Source organism: Punica granatum, chromosome 1, assembly GCF_007655135.1.
Source record: "Punica granatum isolate Tunisia-2019 chromosome 1, ASM765513v2, whole genome shotgun sequence".
Classification (NCBI taxonomy): domain Eukaryota; kingdom Viridiplantae; phylum Streptophyta; class Magnoliopsida; order Myrtales; family Lythraceae; genus Punica; species Punica granatum.
Window position 1 is genome coordinate 49,691,613 of NC_045127.1, and position 18,045 is coordinate 49,709,657.

An 18,045-nucleotide genomic window follows, 5' to 3' on the forward strand; every position below is an offset into this window, starting at 1 on the left:
TTGTATCGTAATAATTATATTGTTGAATTATGAGAAAAAGTATTAAAAAGTAATAGATAGTTGAGAGAATATAATGATTGTATTGTTGAATATTGAAAAAAGTAATGAATAGTTAAGAGAATTTATTATTAAGAATTGAATTGAATGATTAAAAAATTATAAAAATATAAAAAAAAATAATTGTATTGTTGAATTGAAGATAAGTGAAATATAGTTAAAATTATATTCTAAAACCAAACAAGAATAACTGGCTCCGTTTGGTTTAGTAGTTAAAATCACAAAAATTTTAACTTTAACTTTAACTCAACACACTACACAACAAAAATACACATTTCTCAAGTTAAAAATTTTAACTTTAACTTTAACTCAATACACTACACAATAAAAATACACATTTCCCAAGTCAAAAATTTTAACTTTAACTTTAACTTTAACTCAACATACTACACAATCATTTGTCCTTTTCCACGATCAAAATCAAAATTATTTTAACTCTCAAGACAAAGCACCATTTATATTTTATAATTTGATAGATTCGCGTCCAATTTGTTACTGATTTAGACTTAGTTTCCTTATTTAAATTTTGTCATTTGGGGTATCAGTAAGCTCGTCTGTGTAATTTTCTGTAATAAAACATGTACTACTCTCGTGATATTAGCATATGATACAATTTTTTGTGTCTTTTTCCTTTTTCTTTTCAATATCTTCAAAACCAAACGCGAACGCGATACGGGACGAGAGGTACGTGCTCAGAAAAGGTTGACATTGGAAAAGCATTTCACGGTGGTTTTGCAGAACCGTTAATTAACGAAGCCTCGTCCTAAAGCCCGAGCCTTTTTGGCGGGTGATCAACCCAACTAACAACAGTTTTCACGGAGGAGGCAACCGCCGTCACTTCTCGCCGGAGACCCTGTTCCCTGATCCGCCCCTGCTCCCCGCAGAGTTTGTCTGCAACAGCTGCTGTTGAAAGAAAGAGACTCGCTCTCTCGCTCATATGGGGAAGAAGACCGCCGAGGAGAGAAGACATCAACCGCGCACTGACCCAATAGAAAAAGGAAAAGGGTAGAAGAAAAAGCGAGCCCACGCCCTTAGAAGAAAAAAGGGCAAGAGAGAGAAGCAGAGACCCGTTTGGAATTGGGGATTGGAATCTCTGTCTATAGAGAGAGAGAGAGAGAGAGAGAGAGATGGAAAGGGGGGAGAAAAGTGGGGAGAGGGAAGCAGAAAAGGAGGAAAATTTGGGGGAAAAGTTGAGGAGAAGGGTCCTGCTAGTGTCGAGGAGGAAGGGGGGCCCATCTACTCCAGTCCGCCTCCTTGTGTTTGCGCGTGAGCCCATCATTACTCTCAACACCTCTGCAACTGCAAACCCTTCTTCTTCTTCCTCCTCCTCCTCTCGTTGTATCTCTGCCAGGAAGCTCGCAGCTGCTCTCTGGGAGTTCCACCACTACTTCCCCTTGTCCAGTATGCACCGAGGTCTCGTCCCCAATGGCGTCCCCCCCAGGCTCCGCCGCCTCAAGGACAAGGACGATTGTGTCGGTGGGGGCGGCGGCGATTTCAAGGATGCCCACTTCATTGCCGATCCCTCCCCCAGCTCCCCTGATCAGGTACCCCTCTCTGATTCCTCAAAAAAGATTTTTTTTTTTTGGGGGGTATGATAAGTGGCCAGTTTTGGTTGTTTGATTTGTGTTTGAGTTTAAGATGATAGTTTGATAATTGGAGATCACCTGGTGTCTTTATGATAGTTTAGTTTAAAATCTTTATTGCTTGATGAATAAAAGATACAAGATTAGGATCTGCAATCTCGTTTAGGTAATAATCTCATGACAGCAAATTTGTATAGTCGAACAGCTTCGCATATTTTTACTGAAGTCTACCGCCGGTTCCACTTGCATAGATTGATGAAATCCTGTTAGCAAATCCTTCGTCTGCATTGGTAGTGAATCTGCATCTTTGCATTTAAGAGCTTATTTGGATACCAATTTAAATTACTTTAGAGTGCTATCTCAGATTCTGGTTGTTTATGACATATCCTGGTAAAAGTGAATATACTATGCTGTCTACAGTAAATGTTCTGTTAGGTGTTTGAGAGCATTTACTTCAGTTGGGTTCACATGCCTATCGGCTCATTTGCATGGTCATGGCAATTGGTCCAAAATCATACAAGATTTTGAGTATTTTCTTGCTCTAGTTTTACGATGTGGGATATTGTTCTTGTGCAGCCGGAGAGTGCTAGTAGTTTAAGGAGGCATGTGACTGCTTCACTTTTGCAACATCATCGATTGGTTGAGAGGGGCCGCCGTGCCATACAACCCCTTTCCCCTGCTAGCTACGGCAGTTCAATGGAGGTATATGCAAATTCCGGCGAGGATTTGAATTCCTACTGCAGCAGAACTTTAGTTTGTAATTTTGTCTAATTGTCTCTGCCGAGTAACAAAATTTCCAATATGTGATGGCCAGCTGCTCATTCTTGCATGCCTTTTCCGGTGCAGGTAACTCCCTATAACCCTGCAGTCACTCCTTCAAGTTCTCTCGACTACAAAGGACGGATCAACGATCCCCATTGCAGCCTCAAAACATCAACGGAGCTTTTAAAAGTCTTGAACCGCATATGGAGCTTGGAAGAACAGCATACTTCCAACATATCACTGATAAAAGCCCTCAAGACGGAGCTCGATCATGCTCGAGCGCGCATTAAAGAGTTGCTGCGCAATCAGCAATCTGACCACCGAGAGATGGATGCCTTGATGAAGCAGATCGCCGAGGATAATCTTGTTAGGAAAACCAAGGAACAGGATAAGATCCATGCAGCCGTTCAATCTACAAGGGAGGAGTTAGAAGATGAGCGAAAGCTCAGGAAGCGGTCGGAGAGTCTGCACAGAAAGTTGGCTCGGGAACTTTCTGATGCCAAAAGTTCTTTATCGAATGCTTTGATGGAGCTCGAGAAAGAGAGGAAGTCGAGGAAGCTATTGGAAGATCTCTGTGATGAGTTTGCTATTGGGATCCGAGAATATGAACATGAGGTTCATGCTTTGAAACAGAAGGGCGATAAGGAATGGGCCCAAGAGTCCGATCACGACCGTCTGATTCTCCATGTGGCAGAATCATGGCTCGATGAGAGGATGCAGATGAAGTTAGAAGAGGCCGAGGGCGATTTCATGGAGAAGGGCTCGATAGTAGATAAGTTAAGCTTCGAATTGGAGACATTCCTCCAGGCAAAGAAAAAGGGTGCTCTTAGACCAAGAGAAAGGAGAAAATCGATGGAATCAATGCCCTTAAATGAGGCAACAAGTGGGCCACGAGATATGGCTGGTGAGGATGACTCTGATGGGAGTGATTCAAACTGTTTCGAGCTGCAAAGACAGGGCAAAGAAGATGAGCTCAAGGCTCGTGAAGATGAAGCTGCGGCAGAAGCTAATATTGAAGAGGAAAAGATTGAGAAGGCAACAAATCTCATGAAGACGAAGGTTGGGCCACGGGCTAGGAGGAAAGCACGTAACCCTTCGAGCCTGCAGGTAAAATTTGAAGAACAGATGGCTCGGGCCCTGTTGGGTAATCGAAGTAAGAATTCAAATAGAGCAGAAGCAGAGAAAGAGAGAACCAATGATGGGGTCCCACCTGAGATTGGCGCATTTGCCTATAAGCCTGATGAACCAGAAGGCAAGAATAAATCTTCTGAAAGCGTGGTCAATGACTTCATAAAGAATCAATTGATGATGACGGGAGTGGGCGAGATTGATGCTGGAGAGGCTTCCTGCAGTAACTATTCTAAATGGATGACGCACACTAGTCCTGTACGACAATGGATGGTGGGAAACTCATTAGCCCCTGATCTTGATGTCTTAGAGTCATCCTCGAAACTTCCTCCTGCCCTCAAGGACAATACCCTAAAAGCAAAGCTTATGGAGGCGAGGTCTAAGGGTCAGAAATCAAGGTTTAGGGCTCCCAAAGGTTTCTCTTAATCTTAAACTACAGCCATGTCCGCTTTTAAAGTTCTGTATATGTTTTCAGGGGTTCATCGGTTCCAGGAGATTGTTTGTCAAGCATAATCACATGTGAATATCTTTTTTACTTTTTTTTTTTTGCCACTTTTACCTCCATAGCCTGTCTTTGATCTTTTGCTTAGAATCGGATCCTTAGTATGAGGTGTAACCAGTACAATGCCAACCGGATTGTGGATAGTTTATAGAGATTGTACCTTACAAGTAATTGAATCTCCAGATATATAATTATCCTCCTTGTTACTATCAGAAGGCTTTTTATACTTCTAGGCTAATATGTTATCCTGCAATACTTCCCGGATCACCACAACTGCTCAGCAAATTGTCACTTTTTATTGTGATGACTCTATTCTACTGGTTTCGAGCAATTAGAGACCCAGATTCCTGGAGCTCATACAGCGGGGTAAAAAATTAGTATCCTCCTCACTTTTGAGGTGTAACTTGATGCAGCATTTGAGACGCTATATCCACCTTTCATTGGGGGGAACTGGGCTCCCAATTACGGCCTTCAGTGTATAATCTCGAGTTCTTTTGTAAGCATAGAGAATATATGAGAGATTTCTCCATTCTTCGGGTTCCCTTGAATGATACTCATTGTCTGTTGGTCCAGATCCATCAGGGCAGTGCACAGTGTGTAAAGCGTCGGACCTGAAGTTGCGATAAACTTTGTGACCTTGACGAACTATCAAAGAAGACATAAAAAGGTTCGAGACACTCTCACACTTTACCTGTCATGAATATTGGGTATTTTGCATCCTCCGTGTCTCCAAGAACTGAAAGGAAGTCTTCTTTTGATCGTTTTGGTAACGTTGCAGCTCTCTTTTGTCTGGTTATTGAGTTCTCATCATGTACCTTAACGGGAAACCCATGATTGTGGTATTAGAGTTGATTACCGGATTTCTACTATAAGCCGCTGCAAATTTTATATGCAGTTATCAGTACATATTGGGGTAGTTTTTCATCAAATAGTTTAGAAAGTTTGATGTTCTTGACAACAAAAGAAAGATTATGTCTATTTTACGTAAAAAAACCTACTGCATCGGATGCATTTATAAGAGAATCAAAGCTAATAACAATCCATGCATCTATAGATAGCCTGCATAAATTTGTCTTGTAATTGGTTTTAGCACATACCTGTGGGACTTGAAGATGGAGATACATGTTTGCGTGGAAGAAAGGATTCCTCCCAACCTCGTGTATCGATAGTCGGCTTCTTGATGCAGTTTCGACATTGAGAATCTTTCTTGACCTCACATCAATTAAATTATAACTGTGGCCCACAGAGACTTCTGATGAATGAATTTTCTTAATTCGAGTGGGGAAAAGAAAGAAGATGTGTTAGTCAATTACTTGTATGATCATGACAACTTCTAGTCGCCGCGAGAGCATTGCGGGTTCTAGAAATTTCACAAGATGCATAGTAGAAGCTCTTACATCTAGTGCATCATTCATGCTCTTTGCTTCCAGGAGGTCCCTTGAGATGAAGTTCCGCCCGACTCCGCCGAACATGATCTCATCTTTGGATGGTGGCACAGAATTCAATGTAAATGCCTGAGAAATGAAAAGAACCTTCACCTATCGTTGGTCAATTTTTTGCGTACCCATCTGCAATTTTACAATATGCGATACAGATCATCTATCATTTATATGAATTCAAGATTGAATTCAGTTTAACCTTTTTACCATTCCACAGTTGTTGAACCCGAAAGCACAGCTCGGGAGCTCTCCTGCATATGTGTAAGCGACGAAGCAGATCTGATTTGGCAGAGTCCCCTTTATCAGGTAACTGCATATACCAAACATAATTCCAATCAGAAAATTAAGAATTTCTCTTCACAGATCACTTAGAGAATGGACTGTGCTGGAGGTTTTACGTGTGGCCTAGGAGAGCGACACTGGCATCCTCATTGTGCGCCACGACCGCCACAGACTCATCCACGACAAGAACATCAGAGCATTCAATCGCAGCATTGGAAGCGGCCGTGATCGCCTCTGGAACTGGAAGAAAGGATAGGATTTCCTTCCTGAAGTTTATCAGCATTATCTGCGCAAGTAAATATACAGCCAAAGTTTCACTGCTGCAACTTAAGGTCGTGTATTGCGGTGCATTAACTTCAATTCTCGTCTATTCAAAAGTTTCTAGAAAATATTTTATCGCATTCTCGGAAGTTGACATCTGCAACATAAGGTTGTGTGTGCATTTCTTTTCTATTTGGTTGGAGAACAGGGGAATGAGCTATCAGGTTTTATCAGTTTCTAGGAAGATTGCTTTTTTTTTTTTTCTCCGAGGGAACAGGAAAGCAAAGAGGGATACTTCGAGTAAGGGTGCACCACTTCCTTCTGCTGTTCCTATGAGCTCGTCCCAATACCCTGGGAACTTGTCCCGGTTGCTTCGAGTGAGAGCTTCAATGAGGGGACGTGATTCTTCAGTTCTTGCCCAAGGGAGGAGCTGGTTTTGGAGAATGAGATCTTTCGATAGCCTGATCCCTATCACATCCGAAAATCTCCGGCCAATCTGGAAGCCCAACTCATAGGAGCTCTCGCACGGGCCCACCTCGAACATCTCCAGCATCTTCGCCTCCCCTTGTGAGCTCTCTCGAGCTCGAGCTAATAGCTTGCAAGCTTCCTTCCCTCGCTCTCTCAGTAGGTCTGGACTTCAGTTGAAAAGGGCACCTTATCTTCAACTGTCGTGGCGTTAATGTCATCCTTTATAACAACGAGATTCATTCGTGTCGGATATTGTCGGTCCGAGTACATTTGGTATCCTCCGTAAGACAAAACTATGGAATGACTGAGACCAACAGGCTTCGCCCGTCCATTCTTGAATTGTATTCTCACTATGTGGGCCGACATGGGCTTTCAGCAGTCAGCTATATCGGGGATCACTTATGGATTGGGCCTGGGACAGCCCAACAAGAAGTAACTGCCCACACCAACATATTTGACAAAATATATGACACGATATTTATCCAATATTTGACCCAACATAGTAATGTTCCATGAGCAGAGCTCATCCAGCAGTCGCCTGCCATTGGCAAGGAACGCGGAGGGCTCGTGACCGGGTGACCATAGACCTAAGCTCACCAGCCTGCAATGAGAGCCTGGTTGACTCACCGTGAAGGCACTCTTTGGAATTGCTCGTGACCTAGGTTTTCACCCTAGACTCGCCAGAGCAAGGTGGATATGGCTGCAGTGAGGCTAAAACCAGACTCATTGTATCGAGACCGAATGGGAGTGGTTGGTCGAAAGCTTCGAAATAGCGGTCAAAGGGCGACGACATCAAGAGTGACCGCGCCTTTCACCTTCAACTTCAAAAAAAAAAAAAACTACAATATGGCCAGTATCTTCCACCTTCAAGTTTCACTTTTTTTTTAAAAATGATATACAAGGTATCCATAGTTATTAATTGAAAGTAATCTTTTGCTCAAGCATCAGCTAGTCTAACCTTGAGATAGTATTTCAAACTTTTGTTATGTAGGTAAAGTTTGTCTTTTGATAGAGCAGTTTGTCAACTGTCTTGAACCACATTACATGATTAATCTTTTCAAGTCAATCTTTTTGAAAATAAAAGTTATGAGAGAACATTATACTGCGTTTAGAAACAAAGTTAAAGTTAGTTTTACTTCATTTTTCTTTTCCCTCAATTCAACAATAGAATCATTATTTTTTTTTATATTTTTTTTTCAATTCAATAATAAATTCTCTTACATATTTTTTATTATCTATTATTACAATTAATTTTTCAATATAATTCTCCTAACTATTCATTATTTTTCTCTTAATTCAATAACACAATCATTATTTTTTTTATCTTCTTCTTAAATTTAATAATAAAATTTTTCAACTACTTTTATTTTTATCCCGTGAAATCAAATAAAATCATAATCATACTCCGTTACCAAATGCTGTATACATTACTCTCACAATTAAGGAGAGCATTTAAGGATTACTATCCCTCATAATGAGTGTTTTTCCTTCGAATCTAAATTTATGTTCTTCTTCTTACATAAATTGATATTACTTACATTCAACCAAACCAATATGATGAAACCTTCATCCCATTTTGGTTACTCTTAAAGTTGACCAAGGCGCCCATAAAGGGAAAAGAAAACTAATTAGAAAACATTGCGAGTTAGACACGTGTCCAGAAAATGATATATGTCCTGCAATCATACATGAGACTACACTAACGAAAGGCCTTAACAAAGATTTGTTCAGTGGGAGATCAAAGCCATTGCACTAACGAAACTGATAGATAGATTAGTTAAAATTCTTAAATAAGATTTGTTTCCCACCTTAGGAGATTTTGTCTACCCGACTCACCAATGAGAATGATTAATTTTGCTCTTTAATTAACACTCATTCCCTACATGAAATAAAGTCAACTGTGTTCATCCAGCAAAAAAAAAAAAATAATAATAATAATAATGTCAAACTATGTTCGAGAGTGACTGATTGACCATTTTATCGACTTTCTATATTCACTCGCTTCTTTGAATTCTCAGGAAGATACAAACCGTTATAGCTATATCATTAATCATATTTTAAACCGTATGGGATTTTGGACTTATTTTCTGATGTAGATATGTATCACATTTTTTAATTCCGGGTGGTAAAAAAGGAGATTCTTATACGGCTCAAAAAATATATAAATTTCAACAAATAAGAATACATCTAACATGAACTAAGAAATTCAATAATAATCACTAGAAATGACACAATTGGCAAATTATATTTTATACGAGTTGATTTTACTTGCAATATAAGAATTTAAAATCCATTAGAAAGCATTTTATGGTCATCATTAAACCGATGTATCGAATAAGAATTAATTCAACTGATATATAATAATAATAATATCCCATGGACGCTAGCAATTGCTTCTTATAGTCAACTCTCAACTTCCAGGGGCAGCACCAAGCAAAGCAGAGATATGATCCTGTCCTAGGCACCACTAATAGTGTGCAATTGCTTCTTTTATACATACATACATACATACATATAGTGTCAGGCAATTCCATTTCCTCGGACGGATTAGTGTTTGACGAGGAAGTTGCGAATCAAAGTTCAAAATGCCAAAGTCAAAAGCGGATTGCCCTTTGATATTGTCCGCTAAAGATGGTGCACATTGCAAGCAAAATGATATTGCTTTCATGCTGAGCAAAAGAACAGTTTAATAGATTTTCCGAGATATAATCGGCATCAAATAAGTCGAAAATCATGGGATATCGTAACTGGTCATTACATCCTGAGATCGTGTGGATTAAGGTCTGATGGTGACCGGCAATCTCACTACAAAACTCACAGTTCATCTTCATGTAAAGAATCTTATCAAGAACAATCTCGAGAAAATCAAGCTCGATCTCTTCTTCAAAATCCTTAGGCTGGTTTAATCCGTGCAATAGATGGCCGGCATATCATTACAATATAAGTATAAATGATGCATGCACAGCCTGAATTACCATTAATTAAGGTGACGTTGTTTCTCTTATTTGAAGGTGTGTGGCCGTGTGGTCGACTCGTTCTTCTACTGGTTTGGGTGGGAAACACAGTTGCAGTGCCAGTCATCCGACAAACGAAGCAAAGGCATTATGACTATACCGAAATTGAAGCACACTGTGCTCCCCGGCCCATTTTAGAGAATAATTTTCGAGAGATTTTACCTGGTCACATAATCCAATAAAATACTAATTAAATTGCAACAGTCGATAGAAAATATTAATCACTCAAATATAATGATCATATTTATTATTACAATTAAAGACGATTTTAATTGGTTCTTTCTCATTTATTATAAATCATATTAGATAAAAATAATATATGAAAAAAAATATATATATATATATATATGTATGTATATATATATTCATAAATTAATAATCCCATCTTTACCAAATAGCACATCCTTCCCACATGTATTAGAAGACCAAACGAATGCAAAAGGTAGGAGAGACAGTAGAATAAAAAACAAGTAAACTTTAGATGTGTGTTGCCGAGCTGCATTTATATATGTTCGGCAATTCATCAAGTACCGATGGTCCGACAGATATTGCTTGCCAGCCGACACGCGTGCCCGCACACGAGGGAAACAAATGCCAAGGTTATTTCATTCTCACATTCTACATATCACCATGTTCTTGTCAAACTCGAGCGAAGTCGATTCATTCTCACAATCTACATATCATAATGTTCTTTCAAACTCGAGCGAAGCCTAGACTCCTTGACGAACAATCGGCAGGACATGGGGATGTAGCCTTATTATGTAGGGTATAGTCGATTCAGAAGTTAATTTCTTTTGATCACAAGAATCATCCAAGCACTGTGCAAGTGAAGAGGACGGCTGCATTCACAACCGAATGAACCGAACCCTTCATGATTTTCAAAATTGTGCGAATGTCTCGAAGAACTTGCAATAAAACGTTATGGGAACCTAGCCATGCATTGTTGCCTACATGTGTAGTATATATCGTTTGAATTGTCATATAAGCGAAATCTAAGTGCCGATTTTTGGTAGTGAAAGACATTTTCAGAAGAGAATATATATTCATTAATGAAACATTCAGAAACAGTTTTTAGGTGATGGGGGGTGAACATTTGTAACATCACCTTGTATAAAGGAGTCGACCATTGAGCTTTGTCTGTTTTCCTTATTCAATTTCTCGGGTACTTTTTTTCTTGCAGGTTGATCAATCATCTGTTGCTTACATATATATATATATAGCTAGAAAGGAGTTGCCGTATATCTTTTGATGATATATTGACATTGTCGAAAGAAAAATCTGTCAAAAGATTGCAAATTTGAAACTCGATTAATATTTTGAATTCTTCACACTTCGAGCCGACGAGCCGACCAATCACGATAAATTCAATTTGGGATAAAGTCTCAACTCGAGTATGAAATAATAATTGTTAGGAATTAGTTGCCCAACATCATTAAAATAGAAATAATAAAAATCTCAAATATATTGTATTGAGTTCAACCCCTGAATTACTTGCAACTTTTGGATTGAAAGTACGATCAAAATATAATATCAATCACATTCGCGAGCATATGTAAATGTATTCAATGGTCTAAGGGACATATCAAATACATATATATACTACTATCGAAGTGGGGGGAAAGGCACATCTATAGTACATGTTATAGGTCTAATCTCTCATTCACTAGAACAATAATTAGATGTCTGGATATTAGCGATATATATATACATATATATACATATGACTCAGATTCAAAGCGATAGACAGAAATAATCAGAGTCCAGGAAAAAGAAAAAAAAAAAAAAAAAAAAGAGAGATGAACAGATGCCAGATAATAATAATATATAGAATTTTCTCTTCTTTTTATTGTGGGGCAAGCTCGACCCGAATCGAATCGTAATTATGCACTAATTACCCTTTAAATATAATTAGTTTGCAATTCTTGAATATGTATGTTGTCATAATGGGGGGCAAATTAGTAATTAGGAAGCAAAAGACAACCCTAGGAAATTGTTGCAACAAAAAGGGCAAAGCCCAAGGAACAAGCTTCTGGTTGTTTGTCGTGTGGCCCTTGCAGCCAAAGCTTTACATGAGATGAGATTCCCTTTCTGCGCCTGCAAATGCGTCAAATCATCAGCACCTCACTTCCTCATAAAACCCTAGCTAGTTTATAACACACTGCTCCAAAATATATATATATACATATAGATAAGGCTTTGAGATCAACAAAGAAAAGACATACATACACATATGTATGTATATATATATATATATATTATATTCAGACTCATAAACCAGTAGTGGAATATTATTAATTTTCCGGTAAAAATTCATAGGCCGTTTCTTTGCCGAAAGTCACTGGCATGTTCATGTATGTATAGTGGACGTTGGTGTCGACAACAGCAGCAGTCAGATTGTCAGTTTTTTTTTCTCTTTTTGGTGCTTAAACGATAATCTTAATTAATCAGAAGCACTCGACTGATGGTTGATCGAGATAAGATTGCCAACACGTACCATTCGGACGAGAGAACATCTTTAAAAATATCTCTCTTCTTTTGCGATTACAACAAAGTCTGTATCAGTGTGGCAGAAGATTGAACCCCCTGATTTCAAATCGACTAGTTATGTCATTGTTCAAGTCTCCAGTGAATATGTGAATCCATTCTACTATTTCATTTTCCACTGAAAAAATCTATTATTTCAACTAAAAAAACTACACATGATAACCAGAAGAAATATCATTATCTATCACTTAGCAGCCTTCTTATTATTGTACTAATTTTTAAATAAAAAAAGTGACAAAAAATCATCAGAAAACTGAAGGTATTTTATACAGTAATTGTTGTTTCCAGTGGGATTAAACTCACCCGGCTATCTCTACCTTACTATCTGGAGGCAATTCCTGTGCGAACTGGCTCGCGAGGAAAGCGCTGAATATGCCTTTGGAACTTCTTCATGTGTCACAGCATCTACCGATCGTCCCTGAAATGATGTTATTCGGGCTTCTATACCCCGACTTTGCATTTCCTAGTTTTACTTTTTTATTTCTATTGTACTAGCTAGGGCTACGGCCCGTTCACTACTGAAAAAAAAAAAACCGTCTGAATTACAACACTGTAGTTCTTATATTTTCCTTGAATATCTATTTCTCGAGATGTCATTATTTGTCTAATGCCATCAATAAATACAATAATATATATATATATATATTGCTTTACAATAATTAAGTTAATAAGATGAGGAGCTGCTCACCGGGGAAAAAAGAAGAAAGAAAAAGATGACATGAGGGAGCTCCCTTCAGTCCAAGCGAAGGGAGCTTAAGACTCAACAAGTCTCCCGCTTCATTCACTCATTTACCGAGCGACGATGTACCGAGCCCTTTCGCTCGGCATTTGGATGAATGAGTCGGCAGCTAGTTAAATCCCAGGGCACCCCTTGAATGGACTGAAGAAAGCTCTCTCTCCCTCTCTCTTTCTATATGCATCTCGAACCGCTGTCGAACATACGTGTCGAAAAGGAACTAACAAGGAGAAGAAAAGGAGAAAAACCGATAAAGATCGTTTTGTGAAGATAGATAGGACCGGATCGAGTTGACCGGATACACAGATATCGTACCGAAAATGGTCGGGAGCGAGTTCTATACCTTCTAGCTAGGGCTAGCTCCGCGCAGGAGAAGTGTGGACGGAGATGGTGGCCGGAGGGCTTAGGGTTTTATGAGATATATATCTTATAATTAATAGCTAGCTAGAGGATGCATATGTATTGGGATACATGTAGTTGAACCTGAGAGCTACTTCTCACAGTGGAACGTGTCGGTTTATATAGGTGGAAGAAAGGCAGGATCGAGCTTATGCTAGGGAATTAACTAACGTAATTTTTAATTAATGAAGTAATTAGCTGATGATAATATAATTTTAGTTTAATTTTTTCGTATAACATGCGGAGGAGGAGGAATTATTCGCCAGCTGCCCGTACAGTCTTCTACCAATCCCCTGCATCGTGGAAATCAATTAATAAAAGTTGCCCGTCACTTCCACGGAGCATATATATGCTTTTTGGCTTCTCTTGAAGATTAGCTTTCATTTAACAACAGATTTTTCTCTTTTGTTGGTCTAATCTCAACTAAATGGAATAGTCCACCCTTATCTTTTCCTACCTTGAGTTGCTTTTGTTTTCTAAAATTAAATTATTTCAAAGCGTAATGCAATAACATGACATATATCTTCATTTGATCATTTAAAGATTTCAAATTCGATTCTTATTATGAAATTATCCGTACTCATTTATTAGGTATATACTTTTTGTATTAGGTCAATAAACTTCCTATATGACTGAAAAAAAAATCATTTCATGTACTTAATGTGTTTTACCAAGCAAAAAGAAGGCGAAGAACTTCTTCTAATTTTCTACTAACTGCTCATAATTAATTAAGATCTTTTCCTGATGATTATCTCTGGATATAAATTACAATGGTATGAGATCGTACACAATCCGGGATATGATGAGGACCGACTCAATTGTAGTCCTAATATCAAGCTGACTCACATAATTATTTTCCCTGAGGCGTACGTGAGATGTTATGGTTGTGGTTTGCTTAATTTAATCAATAATTCATATTGTGTGAGCAGAATCTAGGCAATAATTTATCTAGAGACGTCTTGTCCTTATACATAGAACCAGGGACTGACTCAGGATTTTGATCCAAGGGGCGAGTCCTTAGAAGGAGTAAAAGAGGAAATAACTTGCTAGTTATGGGATGAATATAAGTAATTTTATAAAAAAAGTAGTAGAATAATTTATAACTTTTCATCTAAAGTTAAAATTTTAGGAAGACAACTACAGCTCTAGTCCCTTCCATCCATCCCTGCGTGCAATGACAATCAAATGCTGCATAAACTTTTTTCTAATCGGAAAAAGAATAACCAAATAAATAATAATATTCTAGATGGGGGAACAAGTGGGCTAATTAACTAGCTTAGTACTTTTTTCCACTGGTGCGTAGCTAGCTAGCCTTTCCAATGCCGTTAAACTATCAATTATTAAGTCATTAAGCAAGCTTGGGAGCTTTATGATGAGGAGGCTACATGGGATAGTAGCAATCTGCATGATGGCAAGACTTTCTGGTCAGAGGACACCCATATTGATCAAGTGTGTACGCAGACCTTGGAGAGTAATATGTTCTTTGGCACGTGCAAATTATACGAGCTTATATTAATATTAGGAGCAACACAAGTGTAGCATGCCGCAATCAAAAGTGTCTGATGGAGGTTGTCCCTTGATTTTTCTGTCAGAACTTATTACTCTGGATATGGTAAAACAAATAATCTATTCATTTATAAAGATCGTCAAGCATGATTGATAAGGGAGGATTTATCCATGAAATGAGTACAATTTAGACTTGGTTTTATGTTGTTTTCAAGGTATCTGATGCTTGGATGACGGTTTCTAAGAAAACTTGTGCGAGAAAAGAGTTAAAGGCAATTTGATACATGTTTGGGATGAATTGGAGACCATTGAAGTATCAAGATGGAACTTGTAAGAATACAAGGACTTCTGGTTAGTGATGCACAACGTGCACAACCAATTCGAGAGGGAGTTTAGAATCAATTCCCAATTTATTTGCAAATCCTAGGATTCTCCTTCAGTTACAATGGGAGTTTTCGGAAATCTTTAAATATAGGTTCATTATTTGTTTCCCATTTTTTAGGGAAACGTAAAAACCTAAGCATCATCTAGGTTTATGTTTTTTTAGTTTTTCTTTGAAGAGAAACTTGGAAAAGAGGCGGGCGGCTGCTAAGTATTCCTCTAACGATCATCAGTTTTCATGTATTCCTGCATAGCCATATGTGGCTAATTCGTTTCATTTGACTTGAAAGCGAAAAGCTCACGGTTTGATTGTGAGGAGCAGGTTTTAATATTTCAATTTCAGCACTTATTCATTCTTGTATGTCATCGTTACAAGTATTCTCTCATGGTTGTGAATATGATACTTGTAAGTTAGCTGATCAATGACTACTACGGTGTTAGTAGAAATCAATTCGAAGCAAGACTACTAATTGATGAATCGAATGGTAGTTGCTGCCTTAATTAGTTAAAGAATGATAGGATGAGTCAATTAATTGATGAATCGATCAATTGCTCGGGTTAAGGCATTCTTGTGCTTAAAGTCGATGCTTAGTTAATTGGAGAATCGGTCGATACCTTGTTAACTAGTTGATGAACTTACTAGTTAGACGGTGTTTTGACTAGTTGAAATTTAGATGCTAGTTGATTCCTTGCAGTCGCGGAAACTCGACTCTTAGCTGCTGAAATTTACATTCTGATGCTTTTATGATCAACCAAATGCTATGAGGTTTTCGAACTCAAGTCATACGTCTCCCGGTTATTGATTACTCCCTCTCTCTTGCACTTTTAAATTGTTTTTACTGCAATTTAGTTTCTGGATTATCAAAATTCTCATTTCGTTACTTTTGCTAGCTCATTGGTTTAGAGAACCCTTTAACCTCTTTTGGGATTTCGACTCGGCTCTCACCCTTTTCTTATTACAAGTTTTGGGGAAATCGACTTTATTTTGGGGGCTTCGACAGGCCGTGCCAAAATTTGGCGCCGTTGCCGAGGAGGCAATTTAATTTTCTTAATTGTTGAATAGCGTCTCAGTCAGGTGAAATTATCTTTGATCCAGAGATCGAGAAGATCGCAAGGGCGAATCGGAGAGCCAAAAGGCTAGCCGACAGGGTAGTGGAGCCAACCCCTTCTTCCAGCGACAGTGAGGGCGAAGAAGAACAAAAACTGACTCCAACTACAATGGCTAGAGAACGAACATGGAAGGAGCTAGCAGCCCCCGACTTGAACCAACAACCATTGTGTATTATATACCCAGAAATAGAGGCCGCCTTTGAGCTGCAATCAGGGCTGATACACCTTCTACCAACCTTCCACGGACTTTTAGGAGATGACCCACACAGGCATCTCAAGGAATTCCACACCGTGCGCTCCACGATGAAACCCCGAGGGGTGATAGAGGAGCAGATTAAGGTGAAAGCTTTTCCTTTTTCCTTAGCTGACAAGGCTAAGGATTGGCTTTATTACTTACCGCCGGGGTCCATCGCTACATGGAACGATCTGAAGCGACAATTTATCGAGAAATTCTTCCCAGCTGCAAGGCTAGGCACCATCGGAAAACAAATCGTTGCCATTCAACAATTCTCGGGTGAGACGCTATATGAATATTGGGAGCGTTCTTATCAACTTTGTGAGAGCTGCCCCAATCATCAGATCTCAGACCAGCTTCTACTCTAATATTTGTATGAGGGTTTGGTCCTTGTGGATAGAACCTTATTAGAAGCAGCAAGTGGATGAGCATTAGAGGATAAAACGTTGCGTGAAGCTCGAGATTTAATCTCTAGAATGGCAGCACATTCTAAAAAATTCGGTGGTAGACAAGATTTAGTTCCCAAGAAAGTGAACGAGGTGGGAAGCTCGAGCCTAGAGGGCCAGACATCCGAATTAACAACTATGATGAAGCAAGTGGTATTGAGCCAAGTACAGAGCACCAAGACATGCGGCATATGCTTCCTCCAAGGCCACGCCATCGATGCTTGCCCACAGCTACAGGATGAACCCGATCTGCAAGCTAACGCCATCAGCCGGTTCTCAAATCAGCAAAGGCGGTACGATCCATACTCCAATCAGTACAATTCGGGATGGAGAGATCACCCCAATTTGAGATATGGACAGCAGAATCAGCAGCCGCCACCACAGGCTTTCAGATATAAGAAACTCGATCCTCCACATAATCGTGAATCGGACTCTTCATCATCATTGGAAGACCATGTCAAGAGCTTAGCAACTAGCACCCTTTCATTCCAAAAAGAGACAAGGGCGAGCATTCAAAATCTAGAGAATCAAATGTCTCAACTCGCTACCACCGTATGCAAACTAGAAGGTGTGAAAGGGAAGTTACCATCCCAAACGGAAGTAAACCCAAGGGAGAATGCAAGTGCAATCACGCTAAGGAGTGGGAAGATGTTGGAACCTGCAAGTTTTTCTCAAAATCGGGCACAAGACAAAACTGATGAGAACGAAACAAGGAAAGAGAAGTCGGCCAACGGGATGAAGGAAGACAACATTAACACTCCTATCCAGAAGATAGTCATTCCTTCACCATTCCCGGATCGATTCGCAAGAGCTAAGAAAGAGGAAGCGGAGCAAGAAATTCTCGAGACCTTTCGAAAGGTAGAAATGAACATTCATCTACTCGACGCGATCAAGCAAGTGCCCAGATATGCTAAGTTCCTCAAGGAACTATGCACTAACAAGAGGAAGTTGAGCAATGGCGAAAAAATAAGTGTGGAGGAGAATGCATCGGCCGTCATCCAAAGGAAATTGGCACAGAAGTGCAAGGATCCAGGTATGTTTACCATTCCATACACTATAGGCTATAAAAGAATTGAGAAGGCCATGCTAGATCTAGGTGCATCCATAAATGTCATGCCTTTATCCATTTACAGGACTTTGAATTTAGGGCCTTTAAAAGACACTAGAATCATCATTCAGCTCGCTGATAGGT

General features: G+C 39.2%; 2 protein-coding genes across 8 annotated transcripts; one reads left to right on the forward strand and one right to left on the reverse strand.

The window, feature by feature from the left end:
* Positions 1 to 716: 716 nt before the first annotated feature.
* On the forward strand, positions 717 to 5,939 carry LOC116212079 (uncharacterized protein At5g41620). 6 transcript variants are annotated; one of them, XR_004157807.1, is made up of 7 exons: positions 717 to 1,601; positions 2,217 to 2,342; positions 2,487 to 3,945; positions 4,446 to 4,508; positions 4,606 to 4,699; positions 5,463 to 5,538; positions 5,689 to 5,939. XR_004157807.1 is itself a non-coding variant. In XM_031546670.1 (6 exons), the coding sequence occupies exons 1-5, from the start codon at positions 1,185 to 1,187 to the stop codon at positions 4,656 to 4,658; spliced, it is 2,118 nt and encodes a 705-aa protein (XP_031402530.1). In that variant the 5' UTR covers positions 717 to 1,184; the 3' UTR covers positions 4,659 to 4,699; positions 5,463 to 5,939. The 6 variants fall into 6 exon arrangements, 3 of the variants coding, with proteins under 3 accessions (XP_031402530.1, XP_031402534.1, XP_031402541.1); XR_004157808.1 differs by lacking the exon at positions 5,463 to 5,538 and having other exon boundaries at positions 5,689 to 5,732; positions 5,835 to 5,939; XM_031546670.1 differs by having other exon boundaries at positions 5,463 to 5,939.
* Positions 4,023 to 6,663, reverse strand: LOC116212106. 2 transcript variants are annotated; one of them, XM_031546692.1, is made up of 7 exons: positions 6,310 to 6,663; positions 5,870 to 6,039; positions 5,679 to 5,781; positions 5,430 to 5,546; positions 5,130 to 5,300; positions 4,724 to 4,847; positions 4,023 to 4,643 (listed from the first exon to the last, which is right to left on the reverse strand). In XM_031546692.1, the coding sequence occupies exons 1-7, from the start codon at positions 6,565 to 6,567 to the stop codon at positions 4,504 to 4,506; spliced, it is 1,083 nt and encodes a 360-aa protein (XP_031402552.1). In that variant the 5' UTR covers positions 6,568 to 6,663; the 3' UTR covers positions 4,023 to 4,503. The 2 variants fall into 2 exon arrangements, with proteins under 2 accessions (XP_031402552.1, XP_031402548.1); XM_031546688.1 differs by having other exon boundaries at positions 5,430 to 5,564.
* Positions 6,664 to 18,045: the final 11,382 nt, after the last annotated feature.